This window comes from Tauraco erythrolophus, chromosome W (assembly GCF_009769465.1).
Source record: "Tauraco erythrolophus isolate bTauEry1 chromosome W, bTauEry1.pri, whole genome shotgun sequence".
NCBI classification, from domain to species: Eukaryota; Metazoa; Chordata; class Aves; order Musophagiformes; family Musophagidae; genus Tauraco; species Tauraco erythrolophus.
Genome location: NC_141497.1, coordinates 5128908 through 5156049, shown reverse-complemented (window position 1 = coordinate 5156049; position 27142 = coordinate 5128908). Strand labels below are relative to the sequence as shown.

Here is a 27142-nt window from a genome sequence, read left to right as displayed (position 1 = left end):
CATAATAAAGCAGCACAACCCTGATTGGAATGATATGCAATTATTGCTAGAATGTTAACTGAGACAAAGAAACAATTAGTCATAAAAGCTGCCGAGGATCTTGCAAAAGATCACTATGAGGCTAGGGGAGGAACAAAAGGAAATGGAATTTCTAATAGATACGGTGGCAACTTATTCCGTTTTAAATCAAGCCTTAATGCCTTTAGGAAATTATTACATTGTAGTAAAAGGAGCAACTGGCCAGAGTGAAAAGGCTTACTTTTTGAATTTTTAAAATATAAACTGGGTAAGCAAGTGGGCATTCATAAATTCTTGTATATGCCAAACTCCCCAAAAGCCCTTTTGGGAAGAGATCTATTAGAACAATTGGGAGCCACGATAAAATTCAAGAAAGGTGAAATTACTCTGGAGGTAAATGATCATCAGTATGTACAAATAATGAGCTTGCTTTTAGTTAATATTCCCACAGAAGGAAAAATCGACACGGAAATCACTGACCGGGTGTATCCAGGAGTTTGGGCAACTGATGTTCCAGGATGTGCCACAAATGCCCAGCCAGTGGTAATAAATTTGAAAAGCGAACACAGAGCGGTAAGAATTAAACAATACCCACTAAAAAGGAAGATAGGGAAGGGATTCGTCCAATCATAGAAACAAAATAACAGAGGGTCAATACACTGTGGTTGCTAATCCATATACCCTGTTAACCACTCTGACTCCTGATTTGACTTGGTTTACAGTTTTAGATTTAAAAGATGCCTTCTTTTGCCTCCCTCTCCATGAAGCCAGTCAGAAAATCTTTACTTTTGAATGGGAAAATCCCAAGAGTGGTCGAAAGACCCAGCTCACCTGGACGGTGTTGCCACAAGGTTTTAAGAACAGCCCTACGATTTTCAGAAACCAGCCAGCAAAAGACTTAGAGTCATGGGAACCACCACCAGAAGAAAGAAGAGTATTACAATATGTAGACGACCTCCTTACCGCGACTAAGACAAGAGAATCCTGTGTCATCTGGACTGTAAGTTTACTAAATTTTCTTGGGCTCCAGGGGTACCGGGTTTCTCAGAGAAAGGCACAAATAACATTGCAACAAGTTACATATCTTGGGCATGAAATCAGTGCCGGTCAGCGTTTCCTGGGTCAGGCCCGGAAAGAAGCCATATGCCAGACCCCCCAACCACAGACTGTGAAAGAGCTATGAACTTTCTTAGGAATGATGGGGTGGTGTCAGCTCTGGATATACAACTATGGCTTGCTTGTTAAACCGCTGTATTCTTTAGTAACATCCAGCCAAAAATACCTCCAATGGCATACGGAGCATTCCACCAGCTGAAAAAGGCCCTGATGTCAGCGCCAGCATTGGGACTTCCTGATGTAAGTAAACCATTTTTCTCAGAGAATAGCATTAGGGATACTGGCATGGGACCTGGGACCATGCAGACGAGCTGTGGCGTACTTTTCCAAACAACTGGATGTTGCCGCAAAAGGATGGCCCAGTTGCCTGAGGGCAGTGGCAGCAGTCATCCTGAATATTCAAGAGGTACAGAAGTTTACCTTAGGCCAGAAAATGACTGTTTTCGTGTCCCACACGGTGTCCACAGTCCTTGAAGCAAAAGGGGGACATTGGCTCTCCCGCAGAGGTTCCTGAGGTATCGAGCCATCATGACCGAACAGGATGATGTTGAAATTATGACTACTAACATTGTTAACCCAGCTTGATTTCTCAGTGGGAACACTGGAGAACGAGTGAATCGTGACTTTCTCGAAACAATTGAGGCGACACACTCCAGCCGCGCTGACTCCAAAGATGCCCCCATGAAGGGGGTAGAACACTGGTTCACAGACGGAAGCAGTTATGTTATGAGTGGAATGCGACCATTACCAACTGACACCTTGACACAGAAAGCTGAAATCATAACCCTGACTCGAGCTCTAGAAAGAGCTGAAGGAAAAGCTATCAAGCATGCAGAGAGACTTTAAAACTTTTAATGCAATACAACTTCCTGAAAAAGTGGCAATTATGCACATCGGCACACCAGAAGGTGAGCACAGAATTGGAAAGAGGGAATGAACTGGTGGATAGAGAGGCAAAACAGGCTGCTAGAAAAGAGATACAGGTAGAAGGGGCACTAATCCCCAATGGATGTATATCTTTAGAAGGTAAGCCAGAATATACAAAAGATGACCGTAAACTCATTACAGATCTAGAAGGATCATATAATGAGGATGGGTGGGCCATGACACCACACAAAAACTTACAGTTCCTTCTTATATGGTTTGGCCATTAGCCCGAGAAGAACACAAGAAAGGCCATTGTGGGGTGGAAGCATTATACAAATATCTTATCAAAAGTATAGTGGCTCAAAATCTGTATACCGCTGTCAGACAAGTAAGTCAGCAATGTGATCTCTGCCTCCAGACTAGTCCAAAGACCATTGCACAGCCAGAAATGGGCCAAATTGGGAAAGGGAATGCTCCAGGACAACATTGGCAAATTGATTTCTCGGAACTTCCTAGAAAAGGGGGGTATCAATATTTGCTTGTACTAACTGATACCTTTTCAGGCTGGCCAGAAACCTTTCCATGTAGAACAGCTAAAGCTCGAGAAATAACCAAAGCATTACTCCAAGAAATAATACCCAGATTTGGAGTCCCAGCAGTAATATCCTCAGAGGAACCACACTTCATCTCTAAGGTAGTGCAACAAATTAGTCACCATCTAGGAATAGATTGGCAATTACATACTCCATATCGGCCACAATTGAGTGGCCAAGTAGAGAAAATGAATCATTTGATTAAACAACAAATTGTTAAATTGGGACAGGAAACTAATTTGGCTTGGCCCCAATCTCTGCCTCTGGCAATTTTATGAATACGAACCAAACCCAGAGCAAAAGAAGGGCTGAGCCCATTTGAGATTTTATATGGGCGGCCTTATGGAGTACAAAAGGGGGTGTCTTCACAAATTGGTGAAGAAATTATGACTTCCTATATGGTGGCATTAAGCAAACAACTCAGAGAAATTGAAAAACATGTATTTGGAACTCGGAGCAGAGGTCTAGATGGACCTGTACATAATATACAACCTGGAGATTTTGTATATGTCAAGTCTCTTGCAGGAAGAACTTTGGAACCACAGTGGGAAGGACCATTCCAAGTACTCCTCACCTCCTACACAGCAATCAAGATCAAGGAGCAGAATGCCTGGATTCATCACACCAGAGTAAAAAGTCCATAGATCTCCATGGAAGGTCACGCAAGTCCAGCCAGGGAAATTACTTTTCTCACGGTCATAATTATATATTATATATATTCTGCTCCTGTCACATCCCATCATATTCTAAAATCAGATTATACATTGATCTACGAGTTAATACCCACACCTATAGGAACAAATCTAACTTTGATAAAGAAATTGCTACAGCATCCTGGTTTAATGCAAATACTGGGCAAATTAGAAAGAGCGGACAGAAAACTCTGGTGACAGTTCATTATGATGCAAACAAGATAAAGAAAATTGTAAAAAGAGAGTAGAGAAGGATGGAGAACATAAATGGTGGGAAGCACTTTTTGGATGGTCAGGATTTTTCAGTCATCTAATACATCCTGTTATAATACTGTTAATAGCTACAGCTGCCTTGATGCTGTTACTAACACTGCTGTACGTATGGATTTGGTGTGTGTTTCGAAGGGTATCTTCAATGCACAAAGCGTTATATCAATTGGGAAACTTAGGCAAGTAAAAGAATTTACTTGATTTAATAGAAAAGGGAGGACTGATATGGGGATAGGTATAGAAGTAGGCATAAGACTACATAAGACTATATTAGCTATTATTTCTATGGATAGGTATAAGAATAGGCATAAGACTCTGGGAAATACATAGCTCTGTGAAATAGCTCTGTGAATTGCTAGAAGTTATCAAATACTAATCCCTGCTTTGAAACACTAACTACCCGAAAAGAAGGCCGGTAAGAGAGACACAATAAATGATGGCAAGGTTGTAACTCGTGACCCATAGGGAGAAAAACAGACAAAGAGGAGAGATAAGGACTAACGAGAACTAACATTTGTCTTCAAGCAATAACAAGTAGGAGACAACCAGGTGTCCACTCAAGGCCAGGGAAACGGTTTGGCTCTACAGGCCCAGCCAAAACAAGAGTTTTAGAGTTTTAGGGAAGAAGTGAAAACACACAGCGAGGAAGACCTACGGCCTTCATCCCAAAGACCCCTGCCCACGACCACCAGGAGGCGTGTCAAGGAGGAGCCTGAGGCGGATCCTGAGGCGGGGGCTATGGAAATGATCTCCAGGGAGAGACTGCCCTTTTGGGGGAGGAGGTGATGAGTATGTCTGTATAAATACAAGAAAAACTGCTACGGCGGGTGTGCACGTTTGTGGTGGAGCGATCCCCCGTGCACCCAGCGCTGCAATAAACATACCTACTTCACAACTTTCCAAGTTGTGGAGTCTGTTTCCGCACATCAGTGGTTTGCACATATCTAAGAAACATAACGAGATGAGCATCCTTGAAGCTGCTGGGAGTGATTAGAAGGGAGACTCTTTATCAAAGAACTGTCTGCCCTTGAAGGGAATATCCCAGAGAACGTAAAAATTTGTGATTGTGTCTTTCTGAATTGTGAACATGCGCAGCAGTGACTTGAGGAAAGGTAATTCTGGCAGGGGAAGATCGCAACCACCGACTCATGGACCACCTACCCTAAACATACCCCAGACCCAAAAGAAAGGGGCAGAGGAAGAGAACTGAGCATGCGAAGTAATTTACATGTAAAGCGAGAGAAAATTAACAGTAATTTACATGTAAAGCGAGAGAAAATTAACCAATCGTTTAAGAGAATAACAATGACTATGTAAACATAGCAACTTCATCCACCAGTTCCCTTGGGACCTGCGGATGCACCTTATCAGGTCTCATGGACTTGCACACCTTCAGGTTCTTTAGATGATCTCGAACCTGATCTTCTCCTACAGTGGGTGGTTCTTCATTCTTCCAGTCCCTGCCTTTGCCTTCTGTGCCTTGGGCTGTGCAGCTGGAGCCCACACCAGTGAAGACTGAGGCAAAGAAGTCACTGAGAACCTCAGCCTTCTCCATATCCCGGGTAGCCAGGTTCCCCATTTCCTTCCGCAGAGGGCCTACATTTTCCCTAGATCTCTTTTTATCACTGACATATCTATAGAAGTTTTTCTTGTTGCCCTTGATGTCCCTGGCCAGATTTAACTCTATCAGGGCTTTAGCTTTCCTAACCTGATCTCTGGTTGCTCGGACAATTTCTCTGTATTCTTCCCAGGCTACCTGTCCTTGTTTGCATCCTCTGTAGGCCTTCTTTTGTGTCCGAGTTGGTCCAGGAGCTTCTTGTTCATCCATGCAGACCTGGGAACTACTGACCTTATTATTAAAGACTGAGGCAAAGAAGGCATTAAGGACCTCAGCCTTGTCCTCATCCCTAGTGACTAATGTACCCCCTGAGTCCAGTAGGGGCTGGAGGTGATCTTTAGCCCTCCTTTTGTTATTAATATATTTATAGAAAGACTTTTTGTTGTCCCTTACGGAGCAGGCTAGTCTAAGTTCCAATTGGGCTTTTGCCCCCCTGATTATCTCCCTACATGTCCTAACTTCCTCCCTGTATTGATTCCTGGATGCCTGCCCATTCTTCCAAGACTTATAGACATCTCTTTTTCTTTTGAGATGTTCCCAAACCTCCTTTGTCATCCAAGCTGGTTTTCTACCCTAGCGGCTCGACTTCCGGCACACAGGGACAGCTCGCTCCTGTGCCTCCAGAATTTCCTTTTTGAATAGTAACCATCCCTCCTGCGCCCCCTTACCCTTGAGAGCTGTCTCCCATTGGACTTTGTTAACCAGACTTCTAAACAGCCCAAAGTCAGCTCTCCCAAAGTCCAGCTTGGCCGTTTTAGTGTTCCCCCTCCTAACTTCCCTTAGAATTGAGAATTCTATTATCTCGTGGTCACTATGCCCCAGGCGTCCTCCAACCTTCACATCTCCCACAAGACCTTCTCTGTTCACAAACAGCAGGTCTAGGGGAGCACCTTCTCTAGTCGGTTCACTGACCAGTTGTGATAGGAAGTTGTCCTCCACACTCTGCAGGAACCGCCTAGACTGTTTCCTGACTGCCATGTTATACTTCCAACAGACATCAGGTAGGTTAAAGTCACCCATAAGGACAAGGGCTAGTGAGCGCGAGACTTCCCCCAGTTGTTTAAAGAATAGCTCATCAGTCTCACTGTCCTGATAGGGTGGCCTGTAGCAGATTCCCACTACAATATCCGCCTTCATAGGCCCCCCTTTGATTTTCACCCACAGACATTCTACTAGGTCATCCCCAACATTTAACTCTAAACAGTTTAGACCTTCCCTTACATACAGGGCAACCCCACCACCCCTTCTACCTCTCCTATCCCTCCTGAAGAGCTTGTAGCCATCCATGGTAGCACTCCAGTTATATGAGTCATCCCACCATGTTTCAGTGATGGCAACTATGTCATAGTTTCCCCGGATAACAAGAGCTTCCAGTTCCTCTTGTTTATTGCCCATACTGCGTGCGTTCATATAGAAGCACGTAAGTTGGGCTTTCGACCCCACTGCACCCCTAGGGGGGGAAGTTTTATTACCTGAGCTGTTATTTTGGGGAATCTCTTTTACCTCTAGGCAACTTGTGTGTTGCTCCTGACTACACATATCACCCCCTACTATCACTGAGGCAGCAGGCCGAAGGCACCTGCCTACACTCCTTTCATCAGACAATGGAGGGCTGTCCTCGGCTGTTAATCCTCTAAGTCTGACAATACCCCCCACCCCCTTCACATCTAGTTTAAAGCCCTGTTGATGATCCCAGCTAGTTCTGTAGCAAGCAGCCTTTTCCCCCGTGGAGACAAACCCACCCCATCCCTAGACAGAAGATCTGGCATTAAGGTCAGCCCATGGTTAAAGAAGCCTAGGTTGTTTTCCTCACACCACTTTTGTAGCCAATTATTTAAATTCTCGATCTTTGTTTTCCATCCCGTATCATGTCCCAGAGCCGGTATGATAGAAGAGAATATTACCTGGGCCCCCGATCCCTTCAACATTCTTCCCAAAACCCTGAGATCTTTCTTAATAGTCCGGATGTTTCTTTTCCTAATCTCTCCTCATTGGTTCCTCTACCACTTGGAGAAGGAAGTTATCATCCATGCATTCCAGGAACCTCCTGGATTGCCTATGTCCTGCTGTGTTGTCCCTCCAACAGATACTGGGGTGGTCGAAGTCCCCCAGGAGGGCCAGGGCTTGTGAACATGAGGCTGCTCCTATCTGTCTGTAGAGGGCCTCATCCACTTGGTCTTCCTGGTCAGGTGGTCTGTAGCAGACCCCTACTACTGTGTCCCCTGTCCCTGCCCTCCCTTTAATCCTGACCCATAAGCTCTCGGTCAGCTCTTCATCTGTCCCCAGGTGCAGCTCCATGCACTCCAGCTGGTCTTTGACATAGAGGGCAACCCCTCCTCCTCTTCTCCCCTGCCTGTCCTTCCTAAAGAGCTTGTATCCTTCCATTCTGACACTCCAGTCAAAGGATTCATCCCACCACGTCTCCGTGATGCCAATAAGATCGTATTCCTGCAGGTGCGCACACACCTCTAACTCCCCTTGCTTGTTCCCCATGCTGCGTGCATTAGCGTAGAGGCATTTAAGTTGGGCCCCAGATCAATCTGACTTCCTGGCGGGAGCGTCTGAAATTCCTTTCTGCTGTTCTTCAGGTGCTTCCAGCATATCTTGATCAAGCTTGGTATTATCCCCCTCCCCCTTCAAATCTAGTTTAAAGCCCTGTCAATGAGCCATGCTATCTGTTGTGCTAAGACCTTTGATCCCCTTTGAGAAAGGCAAGTCCCATCCGGTGTCAGTAAGTCTGGTGCCATGTGGCCCATCCGATTTTCAAAAAAGCTGAAATTGTGACAATGACACCAGCCACGGAGGCACATATTAATCGATTGGATGCATTTGCTTCTTCCAGTGTCACTGCTCACAACTGGAAGGATAGAAGAAAAGATAACCTGTGCCCCAGATCCTCTTACCAGCTGTCCCAGGGCCCTGAAATCTCTCTTGATTGAAAATGGACTCCATGTTTCAGCTTCATCACCACCCACATGGAAGAGCAATAATGGGTAATAGTCCATGGGCCGTACCAGGCTAGGAAGTTTCCTAGCGACGTCTTTAACCCGGGCTCCAGGGAGGCAGCAGACTTCCCTCAGAGCAGGGTCAGCCCAGCATATAGGACCTTCTGTCCCCTTCAGATGGGAGTCACCTGTAACTATTACCCTTCTTTTCTTCCCTGTGGAGGCGGTCTTGATACAGGGGGTAGTCCTCTCTGACCCTGGTGACACCTCCAGTGCAGATGGTCCCTCAGCCACACCATCCGTTGATGGGCCTTCCACCTCCAGAGCCTCATAGCTGTTGTGCAGGGGCACCTGGGGAGCTGAGGTAGGCAAGGAGGGGGTTCGTCTGTTGCCCCAAGCACGTACTTGTTTCCATTTGTGGCTTACCTTTGAGTTACTGTCTTCTGCCTTTTTGGGTGAGGAACCAGAACCCCCTTCGTTTTGAGTTTCCTTTTGTGGTTCTTCCTGTTTTTGCTTCAGGTCCGGCAGCACCCGACACCACCCATCTCTCTCTTTCTCGGACTCCCTGATGCTCCTCAACCTTTCTATTTCCTCCCGCAGCTCTGTGACCATGATGAGCAGATCATCCACCTGGTCGCACCATATCCCAGACCCAAAAGAAAGGGGTGGAGGAAGAGAACTGAGCATGTAAAGTAATTTACATGTAAAGCAAGAGAAAATTAACCAATTGTTTAAGAAAGTAACAATGAATATGCAAACATGTTTGCAGTGTATAATTAAGTTTCTGTCCAGGGGCCAGGTGTGAATGCTAGGAGGAGATATCCCCCATGCACCTGGCACCGCAATAAAGTCATGCCTGCTTTCTAACACTGCAAACGGTGTTAGAGAGTTTCTGTTCGGATTTTCGGTGACAAGGTCTCAGCTAAGGATGGCTGCTATGTACCCAGTCCTCTTCTCAGCGTGGACCCAGGAGCATAGAAAGTTTCAGCACCAGTGATTTAGAAATGGCACCCCAAGGTGGTAAGAGCTGAACTTTGCCCATGACAAGCATGTTTGTTTATAGTTCATGTTCCTTCACTTTAATTTAGGACATGTGGAAAAGTGCATATATACCTTTGACAGATCTGATACACCTAACAATTCACAGCTTCTGTGAATTTCCAGGCTAAATTCAGCCCATAAATATTTGCAGCAGTGACTGTATTATACAGACTGTTCTGTTGAAGGCCTTTAATTTTGTCTTGTATCATATTCAGGTTTGTATTTCTATTTACTGTGTCTAATTTAGGAAGATTAGTCAACTTCACGTACATCTTAGAAAATAAATGAAAACAGGCATTACTCAAGCAATAAAAGGCTCCAAATAAGGAAAAGATAAGCACTTTGGGAACTTTTAAATGAAAACCTGATACGGGGAAAAAATTAGTCTAGCAAATTTCCTATGTAAGATCAAATGGAATCAAAAGTCGAGCAGCTAATATAAGACATATTTACTGCCTATGCTGAAGAACAGCATTCTCCTTGCAAGCAGAAATTACAACAATCCTGCAAATTTTATCACTTGATACTTCATAGTTTATTTTCCATTGTTCATGTAATAAGTAATATATTAGAATTTGCCAATCAAATAGAAACCACCATCTCTCAGGATAGTTCCTGAGATATATATTAGTTATATATATTAGCTAAGATATATATTAGTTATTGTTTAAATATTAAATACTAACCAATTATTGTTTAAATACTGTCACATTAACTGTTGTATGGATTATTGCTGTAAAATGTTAAAAGTTGTAAAGTGCTAGTCCCTGCTGTAAAATACAAGCTGCCCAGGAGGAGGCTGGTGAGAAAAGAAAAGACAGATAAGATGGACTCCGGCAAGGCTGTGACTCACGTCTCACACCTCTGCGGGGAGGAAGGGATACACAGAAACTAGCCCATGTAGGAAAGATAAGGGCTAATAAAAACTAACATTTGTCTTCAGATAGTGACAGATAACGCGATCAGATGTCCACTCAAGGACAGACCAGGCTGGAACCACTTTGACTCTGCAAGCTCAGCCAAATCAGGGATTTTAGGGAAGAGGTGAAAAGTGCACAGTGAGGAAGACCTCTGGCCTTCATCCTGAAGACCCCTGCCCACGCGAGGAAGACCTCCGGCCTTCATCCTGAAGACCCCTGCCCACGACCACCAGGAGGCGTGTCGAGGAGGAGCCTGAGGCGGATCCTGAGGCGGGGACTATGGAAATGATTTCCTGGGAGAGACTGACCTTTTGGGGGGGGGCTATGAGTGTGTTTGTATAAATACAAGAAAACTGCCATGGCGGGTGTGCGTCTTGCTGGAGCAGAGACTCCCGGTACACCCAGCGCTGTTTGTTTGCTTGCCTTAAATAAATTTTAACTATTAATTTTACAGTTATTGGCTGTAGAGAATCATTTTCTTGCCAAACTATTGAAATCAATCTATAACAGTTCACATACATACATACATAGACAAATCTTCAAGTCTTGACCTACATTATACTCAATCCTTGCCAAGACAAAATTCACATCAGCCCCATATTTTTACTACTGCTAGAGCATACAAAATATTGATTGGTATTTTCACAACTACTCTTTCTCAATAGTATGCCTAGGATTTTGAAAGGCCTTTTGAAGGAATTCAACATCTTGTTCTTAGCAAAGTTTAAAAGACAGCCGTGCACCTAAATCACATAAGCTACTTTGAAAACATCACTTTAGAAGAACCAAAATGAAGTAACAGAAGTTTGTCCAGAGATAAGCAAGGTTTCAGGCAGGGATCCTATAAAAGTTATTTAGTTTGCAAGTGTTATGAAAATTCTCTTCCCTATTATATCGATCAGTCTTTATAGTATGAAAGTGTATTAAATTTGTTTATATATATATATAAGTTCACATTATATACTGTAATATAATGATGTAGTGGAATTTTGGCCAATGGCTAGCCAATGACCCAAGTCAGTCCCTCAATTTACCAGTCGATAGAGATATGCTGCAAAGAGCGAGAGACTGTTGGAATGCTTAGAACTGGCAGGAAGGAAGACTGTAAATTGGGCTAAGGTCCAAGAATGCCAGCAAGGAAATGTTGAACATTCTTCTGAATATTACACCTGATTGGTTAAACAAATAAGAATGCTTGGAGGAGTCAACCCTCAAAATGAGGAAAATTGGACTCTAATGGTATCTTTCTTTGTAGATCAGTCAGCCTTAGATATTAAAAAATATTTTTCTAAACATATGCCTGGATGGCAGGGCAAAGAATTAGATTAAATAGTCAACATTGCTATGCTCATGTTTAATGGAAGGGATGAAAGACAGCTGAAGAAAAAAAGACAAGATAAAAGAACAGGCTAGTCTATTGGCAACAGCATTGAATAATAATCCTAGATTAAGGGGATGAGGACATGTAAATTTCTGAGGTAGAAGCATTTTAGAAGCAATGGATCTCCAGAAACAGGAGACTGTTGTAATTATTGTGGACAATAAGGCTGTTGGAAATGGGAGTGCCTAGTAAGACAAATAAAAAGAAAAAAAAAAAAGTCTTCCAAAAGGACCTCTCAATCTTTCCCTGCTCTATGCAACAGGGGTAGCTAGATGTCGTGGTTTTTGGACTGAGGGTCGAGACAAGAACCAAGAGGGAGCACCCACCAACCATGGTCCCGGGCAAAACATGACTCAGGCTTTCTTCTTAAAACAAAACAATTTATTAACAGTTACTTAACAAGAGACACAAGGGAATGAAACTGGTTACTTGAGAGGAGAAAGAGAAAACAAGGCCAGATCTTAAAACACCACCTCCCCGCCCCCTATTTCCTTTCGTTCCTGGCTCTATCTCCCCGCCCCCCGTCGGCGCAGGGGGACAGGGAATGGGGGAGTGCAGGTCAGTTCATCCATGTTGTTAACTGCCGCTCCTTTCTTAAAGGAGAAGGAGTCCTTACACCATTTTTCCCTTGCTCCAGTGGATCCCCTACTCAAGAGTGTGATAAATGAGTGAGTCCCAAACAGAACTCCAATTAAAGTTTACAATTTATTAGGCGAATAAAAGCAAGCGAACAGCGCTGGGTGCGCCGGGAGTCTCCGCTCCACCAAGACGCACACCATGTAGTTCTTATTTCTGGTTTATATTCCTTTTACTAATACATATTCTCAATTATTTCCGAGAAAAAGGTGGTCCTATTACAATGGGCTCGGAGAAGTCATCTCCATAGTCTCCACCCCTAACCCTCCCAGTTGCGCGTGTGCAGTGTCTCCTGGTGGTCGTGAGTAGGGGTCTCAGGGATGAAGGCTGTATGTCTTCCTCGTGATGACTTTTTCACCTCCCCAGAAGATTAGCCAAGTCATCATGACTATGCTCTGCGAAGTCATCAGGATCGTCCTTGTTCTCCATCTTGGCTCCTGCTTATCTTACACAAAAGTTATGCAAGTTACAGATACATGACTTAAGCAAGCTAACTTAAAAGTGGTTAAGCGAGATTAGAGATTAAGCGCATACAGGCCCCTGGGCCCCTCTTGTCTAACAGCTTGCAACTGGCAGTAAAGCAAAAGAAGAAGAAAGAGAAAAAGAAGAAGGGAAAAAAAAACCCAAAACGTTAGGTGGCTTTTGCAAGAAGTGAGAACTATATCCATACCATTCTGCTTTCTCTAGGGCTACAGTTATACAAGAACGAACAGAATGGTTAAAGGTTACACATACAAAAAGGTCATATTTCACTATGCGACCCTAACATTGTTTTATATTGATATGTATCACGTGAACCCATTTCACAATTAGGGCCCCTGGTTAGTAGCATCATGAGGCATTTTGCAGGTTTACATTTTTGCATTTCACAGAGATCTTAAACGAAGATAATTGCTTATCTTGGATAAGCACACCCGTTGTCCCATATTGACATGAATCAAATGAACATATTTCACAAGAGGAAAAAATCCCCAAACTTTTCCAGCGTAAGTCCTGCCCGCAGGATTGCAATCCTTCCCCATGGATTGCACCAGTTCGGGCTTTACCAGTCTCGGCCTCTTAGGGAGCTGTTGCCACTCACATCGGCGTGGGTCGTCCCATGGACTCCAGATGTCTCCACGACCTCGTCGTGCATTCCATGCCCATTATTAACAGTACCTCGTCGTGCATCCCCTGCTCCACGACCTCTCCTGGGCTCAGGCATCTCTTCCCTGACGTGGCTTTCTCCACAGGCCATGAGTGGGTCTCTGCTCCGCCGAGTACACCCTGGCTGCAGGGGGGCCGCCTGCCATCTTCACACTGATTTGCAAGGGAAAACTTCAGCTCCAGTACACCTCCTCCTGCTCCATCTTGACTGACCTGGTCGTTGTGGTTGTTTTCTCTTAGACCTTAATCCTCTCTGGGGGAGCTCGGCCCAGCGGGCACCCCAGGAGCGGGGTGCTTCCCAAGTCCCCCATGCGGCTCCCCCGGCGCCATCTTGAGCACATGGCGCTGGCCTGGGCCCAAGCGGCCGCCCGGCCGGGAGCCGGGAGCGAGGGCAGTGCCCTCCTCCTCTCTCCTCACTCCTGAGCAAAAAGACCGCCAAAAGACCGCACCTTTGTCTCAACTTAAATAGGGCAATTCGCAGAGACCCAATTTGGCTCAACCCCCCGGGGGGGGATGGGACTCAGATCTGGTGGCACAGGGAGCAAATCCCCTCTCCTGCCACCAGAACACCCACACACACATCAAACTATCACACTAGATTTCACCCAGAATTGACAGTTAGCAGGGACCTATTGTGCAGTTACTACAGGAGGCTCTGAATACAAAATATTCCCCCCTTCTTCTGATGAGAATCTGGTCTTAAACCTTTTAATTAATGAACATAATTAACCCTGTCTAATACATACAGGGGCAACTTTTTCTACCTTAAATCAGTATACCTATTCATCCATACTCTCAATACCTTTTTGTATTTACTTGGGAAAGATACAGCTAACAGACAAGGCTCCCTCAGGGCTTCGCTGGGTCCTCTGCTATTTTTACTAAAATTTTCATTAAAGATTTGCAGGATGTTGTGTTTAAATAAAAATGGATCTGTTTTTGATACAATATATTGATGACTTATTAGCAGTCAAGGAATCTTGTATAGCTGACACCTGTACCTCACTGTTTGCCTTAGCTGGGAAGGACCATCAGGCTTCTCCACATAAGTTACAATTTTCTTAAGTGCAGAATATCTGGGTTACATTCTCAAACAAGAGGAATGGTGTTCCTGACGTTCAGCTTAGCAGATAGAAAAAAATGCTTTTTTAGGCATAGCCAATAGCAAAGCTAAAACAGGCGTGTGCACTACTGGTTGTAACCAATCATAACTAAGCAAAGGGTGTGTGGACACATCATGGCTGGAAAAATGATCTATAAAAGCTGCTTGTGAATTGTAATAAACGCCTCTGGGATCACATCTACGGAGTCCGTGCGTTAACTCGCTGCAAATGGCGCCCGAACAGGGACCTGGTGTGATAAATGAGTGAGTCCCAAACAGAACTCCAATTAAAGTTTACAATTTATTAGGCGAATAAAAGCAAGCAAACAGCACTGGGTGCGCCGGGAGTCTCCGCTCCACCAAGACGCACACCATATAGTTCTTATTTCTGGTTTATATTCCTTTTACTAATACATATTCTCAATTATTTCCGAGAAAAAGGTGGTCTTATTACAATGAGCTCAGAGAAGTCATCTCCATAGTCTCCACCCCTAACCCTCCCAGTCGCGCGTGCGCAGTGTCTCCTGGTGGTCGTGAGTAGGGGTCTCAGGGATGAAGGCTGTATGTCTTCCTCGTGATGACTTTTTCACCTCCCCAGAAAACTAGTGAAGTCATCATGACTCTGCTCTGTAAAGTCATCAGGACGGTCTTTGTTCTCCGTCTTGGCTCCTGTTTATCTTACACAAGGGTTATGCAACTTGCAGATACATGACTTAAGCAAGCTAATTTAAAAGTGGTTAAGCGAGATTAGAGATTAAGCGCATACAGGCCCCTAGGCCCCTCTTGTCTAACACCTTGCAACTGGCAGTAAAGCAAAAGAAGAAGAGAAAAAAAAAACAAAACGTTAGGTGGCTTTTGCAAGAAGTGAGAACTATATCCATACCATTCTGCTTTCTCTAGGGCTACAGTTATACAAGAACAAACAGAATGGTTAAAGGTTACCTATACAGAGAAGGTCATATTTCACTGTGCGGCCCTAACATTGTTTTATATTGCCATGTATCAGGGGAACACATTTCACAATTGGGGCTCCTGGTTAGCAGCATCATGAGGCATTTCGCAGGTTTACGTTTTTGCATTTCACAGAGATCTTAAACTAAGACAAATACTTATCTTGAATAAGCACACCCTACTCCTCGCCGCCTATCCATCTATTGTCCCATATTGACACGAATCAAATGAACATATTTCACAATCCCCCATTTTCTTTTTTGATGGTATTGATTCGTGTTTTCGTTTCCAATTGTGTCAGCACTTGCTGAACGGGTATCAGTTCCTGATCTTCCCTTGTTTTGATTACTAGCAGGGAATGAGTTTTTCTTTTCTGTGATTCCGAATTAACAGGTACTGCAGATATCTGCATTGCCTGTATAGCCAAATGTACTAGCCTAATGACACAAGGTATCGAACATGGAATTATTAACAATCCTTCAAATGTTCCTAGTATAACTATTCCAATTTTGGTTAGCCAATCACCATTCACGAAATTTCCAAACAATCCCCCTAACTCTCCTAGATTGATTCCATTCCAAGTTTGAACTGGGACATGAGCTACTTTTTTCATTTCCTTTACAAGTTCATCTATAACTTTTCCTTCATCATCAATTGCCAAACAACAATTACTAAGATTAAATTTACACCTCCCTCTTGTGCTAACAAATAGTTCAAGGCTAGGTGATTTTGATACAAAGCAGTTCTTATTTTGGTCTCTTTTTTAGCAATTAATCTAAGTGCATCCTCAGTTTTGTTTACTGCTATTTCCAGCACTGCTTGTAATCTTATTATCCTATTAAGCATATATATTGGGGTTCTGTAACCCCAGGATCCATTTTCTGCCCATGTAGCTGGATCATAATAGACAATGATTCTCTCAGGTGGCTATTCATTATTTTTCCAATTTCCAATTTGCAAACTCCGCTTATAGCGCTTTCTTTTTAACTTATCAGTTTCTGTATATACTTGAACTCCCAGTCGCTCTCCCTGATTTATGGGTAACAGGAAAAAACTGGGTCTTATGGTTTTTAATACTCAGGACCCTGTCCAATTTTCCAGCAAAAATGCATAAGCTAATTTGTCACAAATCCAATAAGGACCTTCAGGAGCTGGCTAACCATTTGGTATATTGGTTCCATTGGTCCAATTTTTAAATTGATTATTAATTTCCAGTGGGTTTCCCCACTTATTCCAATTATTTCAAGTTTTATTTCATAGGTAACCTCCTTCACACTCCAGGTTACCTACTTGTTTTCCATTATCTTTTAGATTTTGCCAGCAACTCCTTCCAATTATACTTGTGTGGAGTACCCATTGTTGTTTCCTATTTCCCTTTTCTATTTTTTTCCATATTTGGGAATTACTTATATTGCTTTCCATGGCCTCCCATGGCCATCGTTCACTTTGATTTGTTCCTCTACAAACATAGCAATTAGTTACATTTAATGATTTAGCAATATTCTCAGCAAGATTTACAAATAAAGTTTTAGTTATTGTGGGAATTTCATATTTTACTCCTTTTTTCATTTCATGATAGAAGGAGTTGAATAATAATCTGTGCTGTATTGATTCCCTTGTCTTTTCTTTAATTATTATGTGTAAAATCAACTCCTGGATCTTCCCCAGGTCCATAAATTAACAGTCCAATTTTTACGTCCTGGTCTTTCCATTGTTTTGGATTTATAATAGTTAGGTTAACTGGATTACAAGAATGGGCTGTACAATTGGAGACAACTGTCCCTTTTTTTTTAATTTCTGCTTTTAATTGAGTCCTCTTACATTGTTGGGTCCATCCCCATGAGGGAGCTGTACTCCAACAGGCACAAGTCTAACCTGCGCCCCCACAATAGTAATAGCTCCTGGCAAGATAATCCCAATTGTTGATATAACAATTAGAAGGTGGGGATGTCTTAGGTCTGGGACATATATATTTTTCACTTTGATTGCAATATTTTCTCCATCCCATGTTATCACAATTACTATACAGGTCGTCATCAATAGCATCACAGGCGTCAAAAGTTATCAATACTGGAGTATTCAAATCGGTAATTACCTTACTTGTTTCAATTAGTCTGCCTGCTTTTGAATTTGTCGTTACTTCCATCCAATATTGATAAGGGAGTTCCTTTGGATCACAGCATACAGTTTTGTTTTCCTCTTTGCATAAATCATATTGAGTTAGGTTATAAATGCAGCTTCCTATTTTCTGAGTTTTGCATTCGTAAACAGCATGATATACCAAGGTTTGGGAGCTTACCCGTCCCCTTCTGGTAGTGACCACACATTGACTCAATTGTTTGCTGCAGCATGAGTCAAGAAACTCACCCCAAATAGGGTCAGAAGAGGTCCGGTAAGGGCCATAGTGGTCGGCGGTCACAGCCCGAAGGGGTTGCAGCCCTTGGCAGACCTTCTAAGCCGCACCACTGATTCCCTATCCGGTCTTGCCCTCTTCCTTAATCTCGAAGGGGTGGTCTTTTCTAAGCACCTGCAGGGGTTACAAGGTTAGCTCCTTTTAATTGGTACATTATACTTAGTTTTGTCGTCCTACTCCCTATTTATATGAAGGGAGTGGTAGCTCCACAGTGAATGCTCCGAAAAATCTGAGCTATTATGTAAATATTAAACAGGCAGAACACTTAACACTAACAAACAAGCAACATCATTTAAACAATGATCAGGCACAAGTGCCAACTCCTCTCCAGAGGCTTATAGGAATATTACCTCCTGCTAAGCTTTATTGGAGTTACCACTATGAAATTCCCACAGTAACTTAGCTTATATTTCTCCAGTGGAGGTCTCTTTAAGTTCGTCGGATGGTTAGCATAGTTCCTCCCGGTTCAGATGTTATTTTCCACTTCTTTACTGGACTTTTTACTCACAACGCATGTCCATCCTTTTCAGCAGTTCTTACAGCTGTTTCTGTGGTTAATAAAACAAGAAAAGGTCCCTCCCAGAGGGGAGATAAAGTTTCTTCCTTCCACGTTTTTATCAAAACATTATTTCCCGGTTTTATTTGGTGAATTGCAAACCCTAAAGGTGGTGTTTGAGCTATCCTTCCAATTTCTCTTAACTCTTTTAATCTTTTTCTAATAATGATTATATATTTTTTGGATATTATGATCCTCAATTACATTATTTCCCAAGGGCATTCCTTGGGAATAAGGCATACCATATAACATTTCATATGGTGATAATCCAGTTTCACTGTGTGTTTGTTTTTTTTTTTCTTATATTTAAAAGTGCCAAAGGTAAGCACTTTGTCCAAGGCATTTGAGTTTCAATCATTCATTTAGCCAATTGTTGTTTTATTGTTTGATTCATCCTTTCCACTTTTCCCGGACTTTGTGGATGCCACGGAGTGTGGTACTCCCATTGAATACTTAACGATTGACATAACAGTTTTATTATTTCAGAAGTGAAGTGTGTGCCTTGATCAGAATCGATGTACCGGATTATCCGATATCGAGGTATCAAGTGTTCTAACAAAATTTTTACCACCATTTGTGCTGTAGCTCGTGCTACAGGGTAAGTTTCTACCCATCATGTTAAATGATCTACTATTACTAATAAATATTTTGTTCTTCCCACCTTAGGCAGGTCAGTGAAATTAACTTGTATTCTCTCGAAAGGTCTGTAAGCTTTTTTTTTGGTTTTTTTTTTTCCTCCCGAAGCCACTTGTCGAAACACTTTCTTATTTATCTTTTTGCAAGTTAAGCAGCTTTGTGTAGTTTGCTTCGTTATTTCAAAAATCCCAATACAGCCGAATTGTTTAGGGAAGCGATCGCTTAATGCCCTTGTCCCCCAATGTGTTTTAATAGCTTCAGGCTCGGCGGCCCCCGGCGCCGGCCGGGCCGAGCCGAACGGACCCGGACCCGCTCCGCCCGCGCACGGGGAGGCGCGGCCGCCACAAAGCCGCCCCCCCCCCCTCCGTCGGCAATGGGGGCCCGGGGCGGGCCGAGCGCGGCCGCGCCAGGCAGGCCGGCCCGGGGGGGCCGTGCGCCGCGCCGGGCCCCGCCGCCACCTCCGCGAGCAGCCGCGGGGCAGCCGGTCTCCCGCTCAAAGGCAAAATAATTTCTGGATCTTTCATCCAGAAAACAGGCCCAAAAGGCATCTGTCAAATTTATTGCGCTATACCAAGTATGTTTGGGGGAGTATATGACTCGGTAAAGCATAAGAATTTGTTACCACAGGGAATTTAGTGATTGTTCGCTGATTTACAGCTCTCAGGTCTTGTACCATTCTATATGACCCATCCGGTTTCTTTACGGGGAGGATGGGTTTATTATGAGGTGACATACATAGTTCCAAAGTTCGTTTTTCTAAAAGTCCGTCAACTACGGGTTTTAACCCTTTTCGACCCTCCATGCGTATAGGGTATTGCTTGATTCTAATCAGGCGATGTAGATTTATTATGTAAACACTTATGGGGTCCATTTCTACTTTTCTAATTCCTTTTTCTTTATATTTTGGCTCTTGTATCTATTAAAATAAAACTTCCTCTTTATGGGGATCTATTAATAATTTTATCAAGGGCTTTGTTAATGTTGAAGTCCCCATTTCTTTCTTAAAATTTCTTACATCTGTGATATTTAATGGGACTGCCACAAACCCGATGCCCCCCTGATTGCCTCCGAGGGGTACCTCCCGTAAGGGATATAAAGAAGCTCTCTCAGATACAACAGTCCTACTTCTTGTACATACAGCCCGAGATCATTTTAATTTCGGTGCTGTTGATGATGGAGGCAGGGGCAACGGTGGTACTGGTGGAGGTATTACGGCCACTGGAGGGGGAGCCGCCGCCAGAGGTGAATTGTTAAGGTATGGAGGCGGTAAGTTATCCAGTGGCTCCCATTTATCATCTATTTCTTCTTTAAACTTATTTGTTTTTAATGTATATATTGATGTTGGAGGACGACATAAAGTTCTGATCCATAATTCTGCATACTCACTTTCCTCCTTACTAAAAGATTCTTTTTTGTTGACATATATATTTAAAGCCTGGCAGATCCAGTTTTCAAAAGATTCAAAAACAGGCCAAAAAAACCCATGTGGTCTTAGAGACTCTTCTGGCCATTCTACCATACAATATTGAATTAATTTTAATTTACTTTTATCTTTTCTGAGGCCTCTTTCATTCCAATTTTTAATCATTATTCCTAATGGACTTTCTACCGGTATATCTGGTAATTTGCTCCCTTTTTTCTGGTCCTGGGTCTTTGACTTCTTTTGACCCATCTAGGAATTTTACTGTGGCAATTCCTACAGCCCTTGGTTGCTGGTAAGAGTGTCTGGCAGGGGGTTAATGATCTATCACCCATCCACGAGTCCTATAGGAATCGCTTCGGTCCTTCACCGGCCAAGTCCCTCGCAGGAGATTGGAACCGCGGTTAGAAGACCTCCGCACTCGCTTCGGAACTACGTTCCGTCTCAGTCACACACTCTTGCACACGCAAGCAACCGATTCCCACCCAACCGAACGATCAACGCCTTAAATACTTACAACTCCGTCGTCTTCTCATGACTCCATTGTCCGTCGTTCGGGATCTAACCGAACGGTGTACACACGGCCTTGGCCGTATCTGTGCGGGATCGAACCAAACAGTATAAGCACACCACAATCACACACGGCGTCACTCACAGCTACGCTGTCTTCGTTCGGGATCGAACCGAACGGTCGCTCGGGTCCGTGCGCAGAGAATTACGGGCAAAACAAAACTACTGAAGCCGGCAAGGGAGCTGAGCTCATATAAAAATCAAATTCTTTGCTTGCTTCTATTCAGGTTCAGGATGGTGTCAGTCCCGACCCGACGCGATCAGGAGCCACCAAAAAAGTGAATGGTGGGGCGCCCCTCCTAGATTAGGTCAGACTTCAGGAACTAAGACCCTCCCGGACGAGCCCCCAATTGTGATAAATGAGTGAGTCCCAAACAGAACTCCAATTAAAGTTTACAATTTATTAGGCGAATAAAAGCAAGCGAACAGCGCTGGGTGCGCCGGGAGTCTCCGCTCCACCAAGACGCACACCATGTAGTTCTTATTTCTGGTTTATATTCCTTTTACTAATACATATTCTTAATTATTTCCGAGAAAAGGTGGTCTTATTACAATGAGCTCAGAGAAGTCATCTCCATAGTCTCCACCCCTAACCCTCCCAGTTGCGCGTGCGCAGTGTCTCCTGGTGGTCGTGAGTAGGGGTCTCAGGGATGAAGGCTGTATGTCTTCCTCGTGATGACTTTTTCACCTCCCCAGAAAACTAGTGAAGTCATCATGACTCTGCTCTGTAAAGTCATCAGGACGGTCTTTGTTCTCCGTCTTGGCTCCTGTTTATCTTACACAAGGGTTATGCAACTTGCAGATACATGACTTAAGCAAGCTAATTTAAAAGTGGTTAAGTGAGATTAGAGATTAAGCGCATACAGGCCCCTAGGCCCCTCTTGTCTAACACCTTGCAACTGGCAGTAAAGCAAAAGAAGAAGAGAAAAAAAAACCAAAACATTAGGTGGCTTTTGCAAGAAGTGAGAACTATATCCATACCATTCTGCTTTCTCTAGGGCTACAGTTATACAAGAACAAACAGAATGGTTAAAGGTTACCTATACAGAGAAGGTCATATTTCACTGTGCGGCCCTAACATTGTTTTATATTGCCATGTATCAGGGGAACACATTTCACAATTGGGGCTCCTGGTTAGCAGCATCATGAGGCATTTCGCAGGTTTACGTTTTTGCATTTCACAGAGATCTTAAACTAAGACAAATACTTATCTTGAATAAGCACACCCTACTCCTCGCCGCCTATCCATCTATTGTCCCATATTGACACGAATCAAATGAACATATTTCACACTGGTATTCAAGTCGACTGATGGGTCAGAGTCGCGGAGTGCGAGCGAACGGCAGCGGGGCCTGGCTGGACGAATCGGCAGTTGAGAGTTGAGCGGTCCGGACCAAAATTATCAGTGAGATATGAGAGCTGAAGAGTCCAGACCAGTGACTCCTGCAGGATACAGGTGTGCAGCCGGGGATGATGGGGTCTTCCATATCAGGAGACACGAAGAAATAGGAACTGAAAGAGAAAAGAAATAAGAACCGAAAGAGAAAAAGTGACAATTACCTCAATAGAAGGAGGTAAGCGACTGGGAACGATGGGAAGCACGGCTTCAACAGAACACAAGTCTGTATTTAAGGTGTTGACAAAAGTGCTAGAGAAACAGAATGGCACTGTCAACAGCACTGACTTGATAAAACTCCTGGTACTCCTGGTTTGGGTATCAGCTCACATACCAGAGGCAAACTCTTCAAATATATACATGACAAGGAGTTGGGACACTAGAGACGTTAAACTTTGGGACGCAGCCACCCGTGGGGATGCCGCCGCGCAGCGACAGCTGACAGCCTGGCGCGCTGTGTTCGAGGCGTTGAAGGGCGCGACTGGAGAGAGTGGGGGCGAGGGGGCGTCGGCGTCTGCCTCCCTCCGCAGCCTCGGCGACACTGGCAGCCCCGGCCCCGCCTCCCTCACGGCCCCACCGGCAAAGGAACCGTGTGGAGCTGCCGGCGTGGAAAAGTCATCATCGAATCCTTTTGATCCAGGGCCCCGAACGAGAGCCAGACTTATTTCCTCGCCCCCCCTTCCAGCGATGTTGACATATCGGCACTCCCGCCAGCCGCGCCGCCCTCGGCCCTCCGCGCCCGGCGGCGCCCCGCGAACGCCGCTGCCGCCGGGGCCGCGTCTGTCTTGGCGCTGCGGCTCATGTGCGGGAGCGAACCGCGGCTGGAGGGGACGGAGACACGCTGCGTGTCCCGCTGTGCCGGTTCTATTGCAGCAGATGGTCCTCCTCGGTGGGAGGGGTCGGCGGCGGTTACGGAGCGCGAGCGGTCGGAGCCGCGGCGACAACAACAGCAACAACAAGGGGGCGGCCGGCACAGGGCGGCTGGGTCGTCGTGTCCCGTCCCCCCCCCCGCCCGCCGCAACGAGTCCTCATGTTATCCGAACAGAAACTAGGTTACAGGTTATTCAATAACTACCGTGAATGAAGCAGTGAAGGCTTCACCACTCAGTCCAAAGCTGAGGGCACAAGCAGCAGAATCAATTACATTGACAAAGGCCTGTCAGCAGGCCAAAGAAAAGACTGTAAATATTTATACTAATTCTTGATATTCATTTGGAGTATGCCACTTTACTGGGCAGTTATGAAAGTTGCGTGGGTTTATGACTTCTAGTGAACGTAAAATATCAAATGCTCTGCAAATTACTGAACTGTTAAAAGCTATACAATTACCTGAGAACCTTGCTATCATTCATCAGTCAGCCCATACCGGTGGAAGGACAACAGAAGAGATAAGAAATAGTCTAACAGATCTTACTGCTAAGGCCACAGCATGACAGCCATATAAACCACTGGGTTTACAAGCAGTCCAATGATCTAACCTGGTGTTGTCCACTCCTGAAAAGATATGTTTGATTGTTCCTGCTGAACAAATTGACTCTTGGAAGAGGTATGAAGCGACCAAAGACTCTCAGGGAACATGGAGAGCAGGTATGGAAAATCTTCCTATTTTAGCTTAGCAGTACCTGATTCCCATAGCAAAAATGCATCACCATCTAGGGCATTCTGGGACTTCTGCACTAGCCTAGACAGCGCTTAAGAATTTGTTTGCGCCAGGAACTTATGCTGCAGCTAAATAGGTAGTCTCATCTTGCACATAATACCTTTAGCTCCCTATGAAATACTATTTGAAGGATTGATGCAACTCCCCAGAACTTATGTACCTGCTCATGTAAGTTTATTAGCAGGAAATGAAAATGTCAACCCGTATATTTTACAGGTTCAGAAATTATTAAAAAACAATCAGGCCCAGGCACAGCTAATACAATCAGCACCTCTAGAAGGGGCTCTGCACCCCTTCAATCTAGGGAATTATGTTTGAGTAAAAGTACATAAAAGAAAGGATAATTTATCTCCTGGGAGGGACTATTTTTGGTATTGCTAACCTTTCTCAGCAGTAAAGGTGGAAGAAAAATCAACTTAGATCCATCACTCTCACCTGAAAGCTGTGATCGATCTAGAATTGGAACCAGGAAACCCTCCCACCACCAAGGCATCATCCTTGGTGCAGAGACAAAATTACCCGCAGCCAGGAACTTACACAGAGCTAGTGAACTAGCTGTGGACTTGCGAACCTTGCGTAAAAACTGGACAACAAGAAAGTGAAAAGTAATTTGATGAAAAGTAATTTGATACTTATGAATTGCACATGGACTGAACTATATCCTTACTTAAAATTAGTGAAGCCATGTTGGCTGTCCCAAATCACCTCCTTCTTTCCCCCCATGTGCCTTAGCATAGTCGCCAGGAGGATCTGCTCCATGATCTTGCCGGGCACAGAGGTGAGACTGACTGGCCTGTAGCTCCCTGGGTCTTCCTTTTTTCCCTTTTTAAAGATGGGGGCTATGTTTCCCCTTTTCCAGTCAGTGGGAACTTCACCAGACTGCCATGACTTCTGAAATATGATGGACAGTGGCTTAGCAACTTCACCCACCTGGTGAAGTTCACCAACCTGGTGTAGTGGAGGATTTCTCTGCCCATGGCAGGGGGGTTGGAACTGGATGATCTTTAAGGTCCCTTCCAACCCTAACCATTCTATGATTCTATAATAAATGCAATGAAGAGTTGCTTTAGCCATGCAAAATTGGGTAACCAAGAGGTGAGCCTTTCCCAAAGTTCAGAGAAACCAAATGAAGTATCATCTTGAGCTACTCAGTGTAAAATTTGATTCTTCTCCCATATTTTCTGCAAATCTGTTTCTACCCATTTTTGCTGATTAATATAAGTGCAACAACTTTGATTAATAACTGCACATAATCCTTCTTTAGCCAATAAAAGGTCTAACCCTAGTCGGTTTTGCAAAACCATTTTACCTAAAGAGCTTACTTCCTCTTGAACTCCTTGTAGTGCGTCAAGGGTGAGTTTTTCCATTTGTTCTAATGTGGCCGAAATGTTAACAATTGCTTTTTCCAATTCACTCACCCCTAACAAAGAAATTAACTATCTCACAAAACTATGAAAACCAGTACCTCGTTCTACTACAGGATTTGACACTTCCCATATATGTCTCCAAGGGAGTGTCCTCCATATACCAGTCAGTGAATCAGTCTGATTATATATTTTATCTTGGGGTATGAGATAACTCGTCGTACAGGTTCCTTCCCAATATTGAGGCAAGGATTTCCTGGCCCATCTGTCTCCACATAGTCACCATAGTCCAACCAGTATGTGTCGCTCACCAGCCTGGGCTGCAGCACCAAGGACGCTGTTGCATCCTCCGCAGCCAGGAGGAAATGGCCTGCCTCTTGTAGGCAGGATAGGTACCTTGAGTTGAGTAGTTAATTAGTTCATTAGTAGTTCATTATCTCAACTCAGTCCAGCTGGGTAAGAATGATTGGTGCCATAATTCCCCCTTTTTGTTTTACCATTTTTGTTTTCACAAAGGCTTTATGGGTGAGCAGAGACCCGGCCCATTCATCCAACTCCAGCACGCTTCCCTCCCGCAAATACCACGTCAGGGCTTGCAGCTTTACCTTCTTCTCACTCGAGCTCCCGGCTCCAGCTCTTCTGGCTCGGGCTCTCGGCAAGGGAGTCGGGGCTTCCCAGGGTCTCATCGATGTATCACGTCGGGGTCACCAGTTGTTGCTCACCAGCCTGGGCTGCGGCACCAAGGACACTGTTGCATCCTCCACAGCCAGGAGGAAATGGCCTGCCTCTTGTAGGCAGGATAGGTACCTTGAGTTGATTAGTAATTAGTTCATTAGTAGTTCATTATCTCACCTCAGTCCAGCTGGATAAGAATGATTGGTGCCATAATTCCCGCTTTTTGTTTTACATTTTTTGTTTTCACAAGGGCTTTATGGGTGAGCAGAGACCCGGCCCATTCATCCAACTCCAGCACGCTTCCCTCCCGCGAATACCACATCGGGGCTTGCGGCTTTACCTTCTTCTCCGAAAGACTCTCGCTCGAGCTCCCGGCTCCAGCTCTTCTGGCTCGGGCTCTTGGCTCAGCGAGGGAGTCGGGGCTTCCCAGGGTCTCATCGATGTATCACATCGGGGTCACCAGTTGTCGCTCACCAGCCTGGGCTGCAGCACCAAAAACACTGTTGCATCCTCCACAGCCAGGAGGAAATGGCCTGCCTCTTGTAGGCAGGATAGGTACCTTGAGTTGAGTAGTTAATTAGTTCATTAGTAGTTCATTATCTCAACTCAGTCCAGCTGGGTAAGAATGATTGGTGCCATAGTATGCATTCATACAGAAGGCTATGATTTAATCCCATAATGATTGGACCTGGACACCTTCTAGTCTCATTTAGTGTGCATATAGTGCCATTTAGTTTTTTTAATTTCAGTATTACTAAAGTGGCCTACCTGTTCTGCACTGCTATTAACTCTTAATAAAAATTCCCCCGTAATCTATCCCCTGTAGATCAAACCGCATCTTCATGTCTGTATTAGTACAATTATATTTAGGCAGGTGTGGGTGCGGAGGCCCTTCTTCTTCCAATTTCCAACAAAGGGTTTCCCCAGTAGGAAGCTGCTGGTTACCCAGAAGACGTTTTCCACCTGTTTTCCAGCTCATTCCTAGGCCATTGGGTGCTAAGGCGAAGTTAATATTATCATATGGCCAGCTCCAGTTCAGATACTTCACTGGAACTCCAAAAAATGGGAATTCCATATTACTTTTGGGAAGAGCTGTACATATTCAATCTGACAAGTTTACAGTTCGAAAAATATTCGTGGTTAAGCGTATAAACAA

At 44.3% G+C, this 27142-nt stretch overlaps 1 protein-coding gene across 1 annotated transcript; it reads right to left on the bottom strand.

Moving 5' to 3' along the window:
* Positions 1-24978: 24978 nt before the first annotated feature.
* Positions 24979-25587, bottom strand: LOC147526183 (endogenous retrovirus group V member 1 Env polyprotein-like; the record flags this gene model as incomplete). The annotated part of the gene is given in 1 exon segment (XM_086630294.1): positions 24979-25587. A coding segment is annotated over 1 exon segment (609 nt), but the record flags the coding sequence as incomplete, so codon positions are not given.
* Positions 25588-27142: the final 1555 nt, after the last annotated feature.